The 16,455-nt window shown below is 34.2% G+C and overlaps 3 protein-coding genes across 4 annotated transcripts in view; 2 read left to right on the top strand and 1 right to left on the bottom strand.

The window, feature by feature from the left end:
- The window catches only part of LOC125659893 (uncharacterized), a 63,541-nt gene that overhangs the window by 539 nt on the left and 46,547 nt on the right, over nucleotides 1–16,455 (top strand). The window contains exons 3-4 of one of the 2 annotated variants that reach the window (XM_056149847.1): nucleotides 4,972–4,988; nucleotides 5,298–5,408. In XM_056149847.1, coding sequence (XP_056005822.1) covers nucleotides 4,975–4,988; nucleotides 5,298–5,408 — 125 coding nt within the window. In that variant the 5' untranslated portion in view covers nucleotides 4,972–4,974. Of the gene's footprint in view, nucleotides 1–3,952; nucleotides 4,989–5,297; nucleotides 5,409–16,455 lie in introns of those variants that run through there. The other variant, XM_056149848.1, reaches the window with a different exon arrangement.
- LOC125664461 (uncharacterized) lies at nucleotides 8,318–16,402 on the bottom strand. The gene is made up of 5 exons (XM_056149850.1): nucleotides 16,161–16,402; nucleotides 14,649–14,716; nucleotides 13,632–13,781; nucleotides 12,258–12,326; nucleotides 8,318–11,754 (listed from the first exon to the last, which is right to left on the bottom strand). Exons 1-5 carry the CDS (start codon nucleotides 16,337–16,339, stop codon nucleotides 11,558–11,560), a joined length of 663 nt encoding a protein of 220 aa, XP_056005825.1. The 5' UTR covers nucleotides 16,340–16,402; the 3' UTR covers nucleotides 8,318–11,557.
- LOC130050258 (putative nuclease HARBI1) lies at nucleotides 8,908–9,747 on the top strand. The gene is made up of 3 exons (XM_056149851.1): nucleotides 8,908–9,150; nucleotides 9,184–9,186; nucleotides 9,236–9,747. The coding sequence occupies exons 1-3, from the start codon at nucleotides 9,039–9,041 to the stop codon at nucleotides 9,613–9,615; spliced, it is 495 nt and encodes a 164-aa protein (XP_056005826.1). The 5' UTR covers nucleotides 8,908–9,038; the 3' UTR covers nucleotides 9,616–9,747.

Genomic DNA, 16,455 nt, shown 5'->3' with positions numbered 1-16,455 from the left:
GTGTTAAATGCTCTGTCGAAATGGCGGTGGATTCCCGTTCATGGAAGAAATGCACGATTTTGTTTACAAGCAATTGAAATTTTGTAAGAAAATGCAGTAAAATGGAGCACAGGTATCTGAATTTTAATCAATAAATAGAGAATAGAAAGAAAACAGTCCATCAAAATATATAAATACACCAGGTGTGCAACTAAATTCCCCCCCCCCCCCCCAATTCAATTCCGATTTTGTTATTAGATTTGCCAAAACAAACCTATTTTCTGACACGGTTAAGCTCTGAAATGATTTTCCTTCTCATCTGTTGCTTCAGAGGTCGAGACTCCCTCGCAACAATCCAACAACGGACATATTTTAACGATATTTTGAATATTCCCACCGAGGCCTTACTACCATGTCGTGACATCACGAAATCACATCTCCGTACCAAATAATCTAACTCTACCAGATTAATCCAATTTACAAATAAATTTAGGTAAAATTGATAAGATATAATGTTGTGATAAGAAGAAATAAAGAAATTTATTTCTGCGTTTGTTTCGGTTCTGAATTAATTGAATTAGATATATTTAATTGAGTAACTCTGATGCAGTTTTGGTTTCCCTTCTTATGGTTCGGAGATGTTATTCCGTGACATCACAACATGGTAGTCAGGCCTTGGTAAAAGTGTTCAAAATATTGTTAGAATATGCCTGTTGTTGGATTGTTGCGAGGGACCTCTGAAGCGACGGATGAAAAGGAAAGTCATTTTTGAGCTTAACTGTGTCGAAGAATAGGTTTGTTTCAGCGAATTTGATAATAACAGTCAATGATATTATGATATGCAAACCACATGCCCGAACTCAATTTCATTTACCCGGAAAAAAAATGTAATTATACGCTTGCGTAATTAATGGAACAAATGACTTTGTTTAGGACGAGTTATTCTAATTCTATGACTTGAGCATGCACGTAATATTTATTTACTTCCGATTGTTAAATCAAAACTCTTGACAGGTAATTTTTTTACAAGCATGTCGGACTTTACAAGTCCGTCAGGAAAATCACTGGCTGCGGGCGTTCTGACTACCGCTAATTTCGCAGACTGTAATAAAATTGGCCTGGAATCGAGGAGGGGGCAAAATGTCGTTGCACACCTGGTGTATTTATATATATTGATAAGAGTTTTTTTTAATTTTCTATTTATATTTATTGATTAAAATTCAGATGCCTGTGAATTGATGTAAATAAATGTGCGCCAACAGGTCCAGTAAACAGTCAGGGACCTAATGCTAACATTATTAGAAAAATAACGTGAAAAAGTCTTCTTTTTGTCACAATGAGTTACCTCTCTTTACTCCTGTCCTTCATCATGTCAACTCCTCTCACTTCACGCAATGTACGCTGCAGAATTTTGCTGGTGCAGGGTTCGAAATTACCTCATGTCCATAAGTCTGAGACTAGTAAAAAACATGTCGGACTAGTAAACTCTATAGCACCACCAGTCCATACAGACTAGTGAAAATCCGGAAATCAATCTTGAATTGGTTAAGATTTTTGCAAATTTGTCTGAGTCTGTTAGATGTTTGAAGTTATGATCAATTACCTACATGGTAAAGTGTTTGCGTGACAATGACATGCTGATCTTCCCAACACATGGAGTGCGTTTGAGACCGCCGTTCTTTACACAAGTACAAATTCCAGCCGATTCCGAATGCTGAGTTTACATCATGAGAACGGATTCGACGTGCAAGAAACTCGCACCACCTCTGTAAATAGTGTGGTCGAATAACAAGTTCGTGCATGCATGTTCTCGTCATTAGCGACTCTGTTAACAAAGGAGTTCTTAAGATATAACACTATAGCTCATGACTTGGTAATTCGAGTGAATTTTATTGACTTTAGTGATAAAATTTCGAACTCCTGTGACTCTAAGAACTGAGCACGAGAACAACAGAAAAGTCGATCTCGAACGCACTTATGGACTTTTATAAATTAAAGGGTTACGTGATTAATTCGGAGGTTAATGTATGCTTCTGAAGATCTAGAATGCAAAATAAAGTATGGTGGTCTGAATTGTTTGCAAATGTGATGTGTTTGGTTTGATTAAATACTGTTGAATAAAATGAAGATCCTTTCATTTGATATACTGGAAAGACTAGTGAAATGCTTTGTGGACTAGTGAACATCAATAGGCAAAAAAGGGTCAATAGGGTTAAAAAGTTAATTTCGAACCCTGTGGTGCAACAAGATAAAAACAAATGTTTCAATTAAAGTTGCTTCAATCAAATTGGGACTTTCAGCGTAAAATGTTTGAAAATGAGTTTTTATTTGTTTCTGAAAGCATGCATTGTAATGTTATTACATCGACTCAATTGATGTACGAACTGCATTTGTTAAATAAATGTTTCGACTGTAAACACATGTTCATGGTTCTTGGGCATCAAGCCATTCACAGAACCACAGCCACAACACTACAGACAACAATTCATGCCAGTGATTTTTTTGGGGGCCCAAAATTATGCCACCGATATTCGGCAGTTTCCCCTCACAAAAATTAGCTATTTCCCAATTATATATATATGTTTTTCCCAATTTCAAATCTAGGGAAATTAGGCCATTTTGAACAAAAATTACCATATATTGTTGACAAAGAGTAAATACATATGTACGTTTTTTTCTTCAGTTTTATTCTCCAAACCACTGTACATGCAAAAGTTTTTGTAAAGAATTTGTAAAACAATGGAGACATCCATATAAACAGCTATGCAGCATAGTGTATAATTTCCAAATACACATTAAGCCATATTGTTGACACTTTCAGTTTGACTGCCTTCATATGTAGGGTCAGTCTAATAACCAGAAGTGGCCAACAGTATAGGATTTTACTAAAATCCAAAAAATACAAACAGGAGAGACATTCTAGAAACTTTTTTATTAACTATATAATACATACATGCCAACTTTTAAAAATCCCCATGGGGGATTTTGCGTGCGACAGTCTTTTTTTCAAAGCTCAAAATTCACGACATTTTACCATGGAAATAAATATTTGTCTTTTCAAATAAAATATCAATCTAATCATTGTACATGTATCATATATTAACACAACATCAAGTGTATTTGACCATTAACTTTAACAAAACTATATTAAAAAAATCCACTTTGAAAGATGCATAAATAAATATTTTATTAAAATCATCTATTCAGCAAAAAATCCTCTCCAACAACAAGTCACATACATATTATCAAATAATACTTAAAGTTGCATCCTTTTATACCATATAAACATTGGCTGGTCTATATATATCAAAATTTTAATTAAAGCACATGCATTTAGGTACGACTACAAAGGCGATCTTACTTGTCTGTAAACATGGGCTTGCAGAGTCTGGTGGAACAATCTGCATTGCAACCAGAAAAGGAGTGATCTGTCCTGCTATGAAGTTTGCGAACAAAACCTTTGCACCCATGACATCTGAAATAATTAACAGGGAAAAAACACATCAAAATATACGTTTTTACTTGTAAATTAAGACAACTTGCTAATATAAAATTCAGTAAACTTGTGCGAATTACGCATCACAAAGTCTATTGAATACTACACTAGATAGGCTATATAATACAACGCTATAGATCTAGACAGATGGATTCGGATAGCCTGTATTATTATAGTTGGAAAAAATATAGAATTGACGTACCTATTGCATATTTTAGATGCTGTCAGTGAGAGGCAGAAATCGGGAATGTCCGATTGTTTGGTGGTGACACTATCATCGTTGTCATTCATGTTTGTGTAAAGGATATGTCAATTTGAAATCCGTCTTCCCAATTAATTACTATCAAAACATGCTTCTCACTGTTCAATAAGCACCTCGACACAGGCAGACCAGGTAAATTACACCACTCCGATACCTTGCGACACAGATAAACAGCAATGGCTGACTATTGTCCTGTTTTTTGATTGGCCAGTTCAGAAATGACGCGGGATTTCAAATTCCAGTTGAAAATGGGGGTTTGTTTTTGTGAAATGGGAGATATTTTTAGAAAATCAGAATTTCAGGGTATTTTTGCAATCGCAATTGGGATATTGGGATTTGCCTTTTCAACTGCTTCAAATCGGGATAATCCCGCACAAATCGGGAAAGTTGGCATGTATGATAATATTTACAAGATTATTGGTACAAATGCTGGTTAATTAATTTATATTTTTCTTTATGAAATTAGACAATAAGTATTTCTTTGAAAAAGTAAATAATATTTATACAAGGTGTGACTTTCCATTCATATTTAATGTTAAATAATGATTTATCGTATGATTTTAAATCAGATATGAAACAAACCTCCAACAAAAAAAAAAAGATATTTGATTATTTTATGCATCTTTACCATTTTGATTTACTATGAATGATTTTTCCCAATTTGAGGAATATGTCGCTAATTTTTCCCAATTCAAAAGTTCGTTGGAAAAGCCAAAAAAATCACTGCCTACATCTTCCTGTTTATTTTGATACCAGAATTTACCTTGAATGTTACTGACTTATAGTATCACTGATATAAAATGTATGCATGGATCCGTAGATAACGTCATGGATTGTTTGCTAACATTTTTATTGGAACATCATTGTAAAGAAAACAAAGACTAATACTGAATTTAATTGGAATTTATCAAATGTAACAAAAGAATACACTGGCCAATGGTGACCATGCTTTTGTCTGACTAAGTAAACAATGGACGATTGGCTTGGGGAAAATGATATTGAATTGGAAAAATTGAAAATTGAATTGAGAAAAAAAGGGACGATTGACTTGAGAAAGGGAAAGATTTGACTTGGGTAAAATATGAAAGATTGACTTGGAGGGAAAATGAAAAATTGACTTGGGGTAGGGGGGGATGAAGGAAAGGGAAATGAGAAAAAAGGAAATGAGAAATTTGATTAGTAGGATAATTTTACCATATTGTTTTTAATTTTTTCCTCTCTATCTGTCTTTTAGATAATGGCTTCGAATGGGTATGTATATTTATATGATCCTTGAAGTTCTTTTTTTTTAAACTGAATTTTTTTTACATCATGTATTCAAGGATACACTTTGTATCTTAATAATTTGATTTGATTGACAGAGGGTTTAGATACACGGAATCCTTGTTTCTGTTAAAACTTAATTTCTTTTTCCATGGTGATTGAATTTCTTTTCATGAGAATTAAATTTGTTTTTCCTTAATGATTGAATTTTTTCCCCCTTGATAATTGAATTTCTTTTTCTGTCAAAACTAAATTTTTTCCCTGTGATCATTGAATTATTTTTGTTTGCGTGATTAGAGGTTTAGATGGCTGGAATCCCATGCAGGATGATCACAATGATGAGGAATTCAATGGTTACGATAGAGGTCCCGGCAAAGACATGCCAAAGAGGGGCGCTGACAGATACGGGTAAGTTGTACATCAAACTATTTATTGCTGCAAATTTCTTGCAATTGTAAACATTGTGTTTATGAATACACAGAGCTCTAGGTAATTTTTTTTTACCCCAAAGAGTATTTACCCCTTGATTTTCAAATCAATGAGTAGTTTGCTTTCCAGAAAAAGTCACAAGAGTATTTTGTTAATTTAATGATATTCTTTGCTGTTTTGGCACTAATACAGAATTTGATCACTCAATCTAAATGTGATCAGATATTATGTCAGCGATTTTTTTCTACCCACTGGTACTGGTACTGGTGTACCTATTCGATTGGGGGAAAAAGCGTCAAAATCAAACAAATTGGGAATTTTCTACAAATGTTTCAGCAAATTAACTAAAAGAAAAGAAAAAAGAGAACAAAACAAGAACTATTCATCTCTTTACAAACTTTTTACGGTAATATTTGCTGTTGTGAGACATAAGGAATCACTGTAGGCTTGTTTTAGAATCGCTGTAGCTCTACAAAACAAAATAAGACTGTACTAGAATTGGGGAAATTACCATCTGAATTTTAGGGTCGCCAAGTAGATGATTAGATTACATTCTTGGGAGTATAGAGACATTTTAGTTGCATCAATAATTGGTGAGTGGTTGAGGTTATTCTGTTACAGTAGAATTCAATTAGTATGAATGCAGATTCAACGAATAAACAGACACAACGAACAAACAGATACAACGAATAAACAGATATAGCAGAATACTATGTACATGCTCTTTTAGATTTAAGTTTTATATAAATTCAAAACCTGATATGACCAATATTCAACCCGAAAGTGTTCATGTGAATGTAGATGCATCAAAAAAGAAAGTGCAATGCTTGGATGAGCCATGTGGTCCATGGGTCCCTCATTGAACTAGCCCTGGGCTGTGTGGTCCATGGGCCTCTCATTAAAATAGCCCTGGGCTGTGTGGTCCATGGGCCTCTCATTGAACTAGCCCTGGGCTGTGTGGTCCATTGGCCTCTCATTAAAATAGCTCTGGGCTGTGTGGTCCATGGGCCTCTCATTGAACTAGCCCTGGGCTGTGTGGTCCATGGGCCTCTCATTAAAATAGCCGTGGGCTGTGTGGTCCATGGGCCTCTCATTGAAATAGCTCTGGCCTGGATTTCTCGAAAAAATCTTAAGTCCAAACTCAGACTTAAGTCTGAGATTTTACTCAAATTTCTGAGAAAAATCTCAAATCTGAGAAAACTCAAATATTTGGATTTCTCAAAAAAATCTAAGATCGGTTTATAACTCAGCTGAGATTAAATCTTGAGATACCTTCTTAGTAGTCTCAAATCTTATCTTACCTCTCAAATATGGCGATCAACAACAGATCACAACGTCGTCGCCGCCGGCATCGTCAGCGTATAGCGTATAACAGACTCGTGGATCGCGAAAATCCATTAGAAAATTTGTGTGAAGTAGAGGTGTTTAAGAGGTACCGATTTAGGCCTGATACAGTTCTTTATATCACTGGTTTGCTCGCCCCTTCTCTTACACGCGAAACTCTGAGGAGTTGCGCTCTACCACCCCTTCTTCAAGTCCTCGTAACACTGAGGTTTTTAGCGACTGGTGGGTTTTACTCGCTGATTTCGGACACCTTTTCCTCTATTTCCCCACCTTCCATATGCAGAGCAGTAAGAGACGTGTGCCGTGGTTTGTGCTGGGTGGCAAGGCAATTTATCAACATGCCGACAGGTCCAAGAATGGTACAAGTGAAACAAGAATTTTTTGCCATTGCAGGTAATTTGAACTTCCAACATCGACAAGTCAAGGGAAATAATTCTGCAACTCAGGTTATATCGTACCGCAAATCTTTCGTATTGAACAACAAACATGCATACATATGTATTAGGAATGAAAACATTGCTTCACTTGTGATATATTATCATGGTACAATGGATTATATAAAAAAAAGTTTGATTTGATTCTGACACACAAATAAAGCAGATATTTGCGGAAGTATTCGTTTATTCCAATATATGGGTGGATCTAGACTTAAATTTTCAAGGGGAGTGTGGTTGGTAATGCATAATGCCGTCATTATTTGTACACAATGTAATCTTTATCAGTTTGACATAGGGTTTCCTAATGTATTAGGCTGCGTTGATGGCACCTACATCAAAATAAAAGCACCTTCCATCAATGAGACAGATTATATAAATCATAATTTCAATACCCAAGAATTGTACTTTAATATAGTTTAAATTTTGAAATCTTTTAAAATTACTAGATATAACTCGTTTCCACACGTGAAGTAATACAACATTTCTGACACATAAATAAAGCAGATATTTGCGGAAGTATTCGTTTATTCCAATGTGTGGGTGGATCTAGACTTAAAATTTTCAAGGGGAATGTGGTTAGAAACATATATATGAAAGTCTTAAAGATTGGTAACGCATAATGCCGTCATTATTTGTACACAATTTTTAATCTCTATCAATTTGTCATAGGGTTTCCTAATGTATTGGGCTGCGTTGATGGCACCTACATCAAAATAAAAGCACCTTCCATCAATGAGCCAGATTATATATAAATCATAAATTCAATACCCAAGAATTGTACTTCAATATAGTTTAAATTTTGAAATCTTTTAAAATTAATAGTTATAATTCGTTTCCACACGTGAAGTAATACAACATTTCATGTATATTTCTACTATAGTCTGATCAATTAACAAGTGATCACAAGTTAAATATTATATATCTAGGTTTCCCAAATGTTCTGGGATGTGTTGATGGGACCTTCATCAAACTACAAGCACCATCACAGAATGAACCAGACTATGTGAATAGGAAAGGATATCATTCTCTTAATGTGCAGGTATTCTGTGCTTTTAACATTAGCATATTCATGGATCATATTCGATTTCACAACACAACACAGTATGGTATGATTTTTGATAATGTATTAATAATTTCATTTATGCCACAACAGGGCCTATGGGCCACATTGCTCATCTGTGAAGATGGGCAACTAGTTAAACAAGTCTTAATTTACACAATATAACATGTTTTCATAACTTGAAGTTTTATGCTTAATAAATACTACTGTATAATGGCTAACTATTTCAAAAACAACAAACAATCAATCAAAATATGGAATGTCAAAGATGACAACAATGATGAAGACAACATAGATAGACTGAAAAGCTCACACCAGCCAGCAGTTCACATGAGCGAAACATAACAAATAATACCTGGTGGTATTTAACACAACAATTTTATCACCATATTGCTAATACAGGAACACACTGAAACACTAGAGTAATGTCCATAAAATACCATCTTCGCTTACCAAATGTCCGATTCTCTTACTCTCATGAGAGTAAGTAAATCGGACACTTGGCTAGCAAAGATGATGAATTAAAACTTTTGATTAATTATACAAATACATGTAACCAGGTATTCAAAAACTTCCTATATACATCTCAGGATTTAACCTATATGATGGTTCAAACATTTTGCATGCAAGCTCATACATCTAATTTGAATGTAATAGCATAGAAGACTATTACCAAACAAATATGACATAAATTATTGTCCAATAAACTGACAGTTAAATCTGGATTTGCAATGATAATTTAAATTCCTTTTAAAATAACAATTTCAGATGATATGTGATGCTAAGTATAGGATCCTAAACTGTGTGGCGAAATGGCCAGGAAGCGTACATGACAGTAGGATATTTAGAGACAGCCGTATCTCTGTTGCCTTTGACAATGGTATATATCATTAAGAATTTTCTAGGCTTTGAGATAGTACCAATACATTAGACTGATTGTACTATATTTTTTTCTATATCAACAGGACAATACAAAGGTTTCCTTCTTGGTGACTCAGGATACCCCTGCAAGCCCTATCTTATGACGCCATATCCTGTTCCCTCTACTCCAGCAGAAGTCAAATTCAACAACTGCCATGCTAAAACAAGAGTTCTCATTGAACAGACTTTTGGAATTCTTAAGAAACGATTTTCATGTTTGTCCACTGGCCTACGCACAACTCCAGACAAGGCATGTAGTATCACTTTGGCCTGTGCAGTCTTGCACAACATTGGTATTGAAAGAAATGATATCTTAGATGTAGACGAATTATTTGTAAACCAGGAGGATGTTAGTTTTGATGTTGGGGATCAAAGAGATGGCAAACATGTTAGGGATTATATTTGTCAGGCATTTTTTTCTTGAAATAAAACAGGTTATCTATTACTAATACTAAAGGTTTGGACGGTATACAGAAAAAAAGATAGAATCATTTTTTCTTCTTAAATGATGACTATTAAAAGGGCATGGACACGGTTTTGGTTGAAAATTTTCAAACTTTTATTTTTCCAGTTTCAATGTTTACATTGTTTAACATTGAAGGTATTTCTAATGGTCAGCAAAAATTCGAATGTCAGTTGTCGAGGTACATGGGAGATACAGAGGTCACAAGTCCTTGTTATGTAAACAAGGCTTGTGTCATGTTTTTGTTCATATAGATTAAATATACTTGTAAAAGATTTGGTTAAAGCAGATTTTTCATATTACAAGTTAATTCTGAACACAATTAAACAGTTTCTAGAATTTGTCACATCTCATTTTGTTTTCAACATATTTTCTATGAGTGAAAAATTATCTTGAGATACATTAAACAAGATAAAATAAATAAATCTATTTAGCAATCTATAAGTATACGAAAACATGGCTCTGGTCTTGTTTACATAACAAATGATTGTGAGTGCTGTTCAACAACTGACACTCAAATTTTGGTTGACCATTAAAATTACACTGTACCTTAGTTAAGCAATGGGAAAAGTAAAATTTGAGAATTCTCAGCTCAAATTGCATCCATGCCCCTTTGAAATATTCATTGAATATAAATACTTATTAATGCATCACAAAATGAAATGTTGGAATGCATCAAAACATGATATACATAATATTTTACATTAATGCGTACAAATCAAGTATATCTTCCCAACCATACTACATACCTTGTCTGGATTGTCTTGTCTATTACAAATTTTGTAAAAATAATAGCACCATAGATTTTTCCACATAACAACATTTTGATACTGTAGATCAAAAACATTTAATATACAATAACATTCTGCCTATACATAAATAGGCAAAGTTTTACACACATATAGTCTTACTGAAACCCATATATATGTTAATAGGAAAATGATCTAGCAATGCCAACACCTACATCAAAGAGACGGAAAAAGTATGGAAGATGAAGAAATCCTAAATAGTATTCGTAATGTACTTGTAAACTCTTACTCTCGAATATTATTTTACTGTTCTACACATACATGTACACAGAATATATACCAACCCTGTGAATCACAACAGAAACAAAAAATAACTAGTTCTAATTGTAACGGAGATCGTTATGGATGTTCCCCAATCTCCCATCACCACTAAAGAAGTGGTGCCATTGTGCTTCATCACAACAAATCATTTTACATATACAGTTTTTATAGTATGAACATATGATGTCTATATCATTCCATTTTTGTTTCATAAGGGAATTTATCGATTATCTAAATATCTGCCAATCATAGCAAAGCACATGTGCATACAGATTGATCATTTTGACCATGTAAATCAATTGAAACTGTTAATATATATCCCAAGATATAACTTTCAAAAGATATTTCATTGAACAAGATGCCCAAAGGCCACATCACTCACAAGCTTTGGTACCAAAAGACAGGTCTTGTCACATATCAATACGATTAGTGGCCCTGTTGTTCTTGAGAAGATTTTTATAAGAGTAATCCTATACATCACCATTGAAAAACTTTGATACACTATTTTGGTCCTACACTACCCAAAAATACCATGATCTGAACGAACTCGAATCTACACTATGTTAGGAAGCATTCATAAAAATTTCAACTTTTCTGGGCCAGTGGTTCTTGAGAAGATTTTCAAATGATCCTAACCTATTTTTGCCTTCAATGTAGGATGATTTATGCCACTTTTGATTGAAAATGGGAATAGTTGTTCTTCAGAAGATTTACAAAAGACGTGTAATACATTTTAACTACTTCGTGTGCTTGAGCACTTTCTGAGAACACTCCCATACAAAAAAGTATTGGGGAGAAAAAGAAGAGGGATAAACAGAGTAAAAACAAAATGCCTACTGCTCTGAACATGCCTTGTCCATTTTAGATTGCAACATTTTCATTTTATAATATGCTGTCTTTGTTTGGTAAGCCTCCCTTTCTGCCCGAAGGGTTAAAATCTCTTCTTCCTCCATCGTCTTCCGTCTCTTTGATGTGGATGGTGTTGGACCCAAGTCAATGACCTGACAGTTCACTGTTGCACTGGAACTGGCTACAATGATACATTTACAAATTGTAGTACATAAATCATGAAATAGAAGTACAAGTTTTTAATTAATATCAGGTTCTGCAGCAGAATGGTTGCGAAACACAATTCTACATCGAATGATTTCAGTTAATGTCTTTTGTATATGTATAACTTTTCTAGCCCAGTGGTTCAAGAGAAAAAGATTTCTAAAGAATGTCGCTATATATTCGCATGTAAAACTTTGATCCCCTATTGTAGGTCGGGGCGACCTACAACCATGGACCATGGACCATGATTTTAACAAAATTGAATCTGCACTATGTAAGGCAAGAGTCATGTAAATTTTAATTTTTCCAACCCAGTGCTTCTTGAGATGATTTTTAATGACTCCACCCCATTTTTGCATTTATGTAATTATCTCCCCTTTGTAAGGGGCATGGCCCTTCCAGTGAACTAATAGGTGAGCTAAATTAAATACATGTACATGTAACAGTGAAACCTTTATGAATTATTTCATATTCACATACATGTGGAGGCAATCTCAGATGAGTAAGTATGTTGCTGTGGCACCTCATTTGGCACAGAGTAAAGTATCACTGCAATGAAAAATAGTGTTAGTGTAAATAAACTTCGTTCTATCTCGACAACGTCATTATGCATTTTCTGTTGAACTACTGTCTCTTTATAATACTGTTTTTATAATGGTACAAGTTTCAAGTTTGTTTAATAATGTATGGTTAAAGGTACATTGTACATATGTTGTATTTAAAGTGAAATGTGGACTGTTCTTCAATGCATATTTTTTTTTTGGTGACCTGTAGAAAACTTTAGAAAAGACACAAGATTTGAAAAGAAAATTACAAGAATTATGTCAGTTAAGAGTTGCAAATAAATTGGGCCAAAATTAAAAGTATTTGTTTGATGAACATGTACTCCAACATACAACTTTCAAGGTTGGACATTTTATATCAAGAGAAAAAGTTTGGTTTGCTAAATGAGAATCATTCAATACATCATGAACATGAATAATTGTTAAATTTGAAAATTAAAAGTTTGGCTTAATAAATGAGAATCATTCAATACATCGTGGACATGAATAATTCATTAATTGTCAAATATGAAAAATAACTTTTATTTTGGCATCAGATGTCAAGATTTTCCCCCACAAAGTCCTTAACAATTATTTGGCATGAATGAATATTATACATTGGGGTAATGTACATCAAATAATTTTTTTTAATACTTGGCCTTACTAACTGATATAATTTAATTGTTTGTCTGTATTTCTTGGGTATACCCTGAAACACAATTTGCTAAAATAAGTGTTATTTATTACCTAATTCAAACGCTTCAAAGACGTCTGTAGTTTCACGGGTTATATTGCTCAATTGTATTATCACCCTCTCGGGGGAATTGAAGATGATTGCAAGTTTGATAAATATTTGAGTTAAACGTAAACACATTTTCTGTTTGCAATGACTAAAGAACAGAATAAATTTTGGAACATAATATATGCTGCTAAAAATTGAAAATTTATCTAATCATGTATTTCATTGGAAAAGAGATTATCGGACACTTGGTCCGGCCAACAACTGATATTGATCGGACCAAAACAAAAATTACCGGACATTTGCCAATGTCCGACGGACCTTTGGAATCACTGATTTATAAAATCAAATTCGTCTGATATCTACAGATCGAAGCATGCCATATGTGTAAAAAAAATTCATAAGTATATTTTCCAAACTGATGCTTTAGAAAATTAACTGGTTCCATTGGACTGACTAAAACAAATGTCAGTCAGTCTGTCAGACTTTTAATCAGTCATAGACTGACGGGCATATGTTAATTTCGAGTCCTGCATATAGGTTACATTTCGAACATTCATGTGCACTATATACCTTCCTCTGTGTCATGTCCTCCAGACAGACCACACAATGTAGGCCTGTCCCCCATTCCAACAATAATTTCTGCCTCCACTGGAGTGGGCGAGGGAGGCTTTGGTCCTCCACCAGTTGCCGGTCTCCTGATGGCATCCGCTTTCTCCTTTGCTGAAATTTATTTTTCACATCAGTATAATATAAACAAGAGGCCCAAGGGCCACATTGCTCACCTGAGTCACTTGGCAAATATTTAAAGATTTTCCCTATATATTTGTATGCAAAACTGTGATCCCCCCTTGTGACCCCATCCTCCCCTGGGGGCCATGATTTTAACAAACTAAAATCTGAAATATGTCAGAAAGTTTCATATAAATCTCAGCTTTTCTGGCTCAGTGGTTCTTGAGAAGAAGATTTTTAAAGATTTTTCCTATATATTTGTATGTAAAACTTTGATCCCCTATTGTGGCCCCATCCAACCCCAGGGGCCCATGATTTGAACAAACTTGAATCTGCATTATGTCAGGAAGCTTTCATGTAAATCTCAGCTTTTCTGGCTTAGTGGTTCTTGAGAAGAAGATTTTAAAAGTTTTTCCCTATATATTTGTATGTAAAACCTTGATCCCCCTTGTGGCCCCATCCTATTTTCGCATTTTTGTGATTATCTCAATAACAATTTTGAGGAATTTTCTTTTATATATACGATGATTATAATATAAGCATACTTTGTTTTCTTTAACAAATGTCTCCCCATCTCCCCAAATTGAAATTACACCAGATTGCACCCCCTCCCCTTTCCTCAATGTACTCCATAATACGGAAGATAAAGCAGGAACATCTATAATAGGCATTATGAACTGCATTTTGTGCATTGACGAAAAAGATGGAGAAAAAAATTAAACATCAACGTGATCTATGTCATTATTGTATATGATACAAAATCAATGACTGTTATCATGTTGAAGTACTAGTTGGAAAGTTGAACATACCCAAAAAGATGGGCTTAATGCGATTACAACCCCCACCCCCATGCCATACCTCTTTGTTTTAGGTTTGAATACTGCTTCTTCACCTCTTCAATCCCCCTTTGACTGGTTTCAGATTGTCTACATAATACACATGTATACATTGTATTATTTCAAAGGTGAAATAGAAAGAAACGCTATTTAAAAAATCTATAGACTGTCCATTTAATGGATCATTTTAGTAAATATTACCATATCATATATTTTTAATAGAATGTAATCAAATTTAATTTAGAATGAAAAGAACAAATGATAAACTCATAAAGTATGACTACACAATTATCTGTAAAATATCCTGAAAACCATATTTTATTGGGAATGATAAATCATTCCTTTACCATAATAAGGTTCGGTACAATACATCTCCTGAAAATATTAGCTGTATAGCACATAAGTGAATAATTCAGGTGTGTTATAAGTATATGTAGCCATTTACAAGAGTTTAAAATGGATTTGAAATTTTGATTTCAATTAAATGATAGTTATTTCGTAAAATCATTTTTTAAAATCTGATATTTTTTAAGGTATAATCTGACATTCTTCAGATGCACATGTAGATATTCATAAATGCACATTAAATTCCATTTTTGTAAATAAAAAAAAAATTCTAACAGCGACATATACACGGCGTGTTTGTGTATATCTGCATATATGTACACACACATAAATGCATTTGATGTTCATTAAGGCTGGGTATAGATATCGCAGGAACCGGTAACTTATACTATGCTACCCCCTAAATAATTAAAAAAAAAAACCCACAACATTTTATTTGGGGATGGTATAGGCCTAGTATAGATCCCCTACAATCATGACTATTACAAAATTAACGGTTCATGTGTGTAATCTATATATAATACACAAGTACTTATCTCAAAAACCTCGCATGCTATGGTATCAATCTATAGCATAGCTTGTGAAGTTTATAACACAAGCGTCTGTGGTATATTACGACTACTTCCTCAGTAATCAAAACTCGAACTATACAAATTCGGAATTGCACTGGTACAAACTAACTATATTTATTTCCAACCAAGGGCCCTCAAGGGGCAGCATGAAAATACATACAAATAATGTACAAGTAATAAAGTGTATGCGTAAAACACGTTCGTCTTAATCATAGTGAGATGATAATATTTGTTAAAAATAGATATCGAGTTTATATAGGGGCAATGAAAATATACTCCCGTTGCAATCGAAGCAAGGTGTAGATTCGCCATTCGGAGTAATCCCAAACTCGTATTATACGATGGTCTCGCTTCCGGTAATCAAAATGAGCAGATCGGTGCCAATACAATTCGCCCCAATAGCATGTATCAACAAACACTCGACTTTGATAATAAATATATGGATGTCAAAAATAGTTAAGAAATTTTAGATTTTGATTAAGATTAATTTCATCCGATTAAATTAATTATTTATTTAAAACATAATGCGTTTGTGCAATGTTCCGGGGATGAACTTCTTTTCAATAAAAGGTACACAGATTTTGTTGATAGGAAAAAAATATAACAACAGTACTTACGCATTGACGAATTGAGCGACTTCCTCCCACGCCGATTCCTTCACACGAGAGTTCTTCACTCCCCCTGCCCCCTTCATTTTACCGAAAAGGCGGTCCTCTCTGCATCGGACCGCCTCCACCAAGGCCAAACGCTCTCTCTCGGTCCAATTTGGTTTCCGTGCTTTAGGAAAGTCCTCCATCTTGACGTTGTACGCGGTAGAAGACAAGCAGACGATTTGTTTACGAAAGATACAGCTGTGCGGATGTTACGTTTTTTGACAGACGGGCTGCTTAGTGTCGTGAGGAATAAACTCAG

This window comes from Ostrea edulis, chromosome 9 (assembly GCF_947568905.1).
Source record: "Ostrea edulis chromosome 9, xbOstEdul1.1, whole genome shotgun sequence".
Lineage (NCBI taxonomy): Eukaryota > Metazoa > Mollusca > Bivalvia > Ostreida > Ostreidae > Ostrea > Ostrea edulis.
Note: the sequence above shows the minus strand (reverse complement) of the source record. Positions and strands in the feature narration are given on the sequence as shown.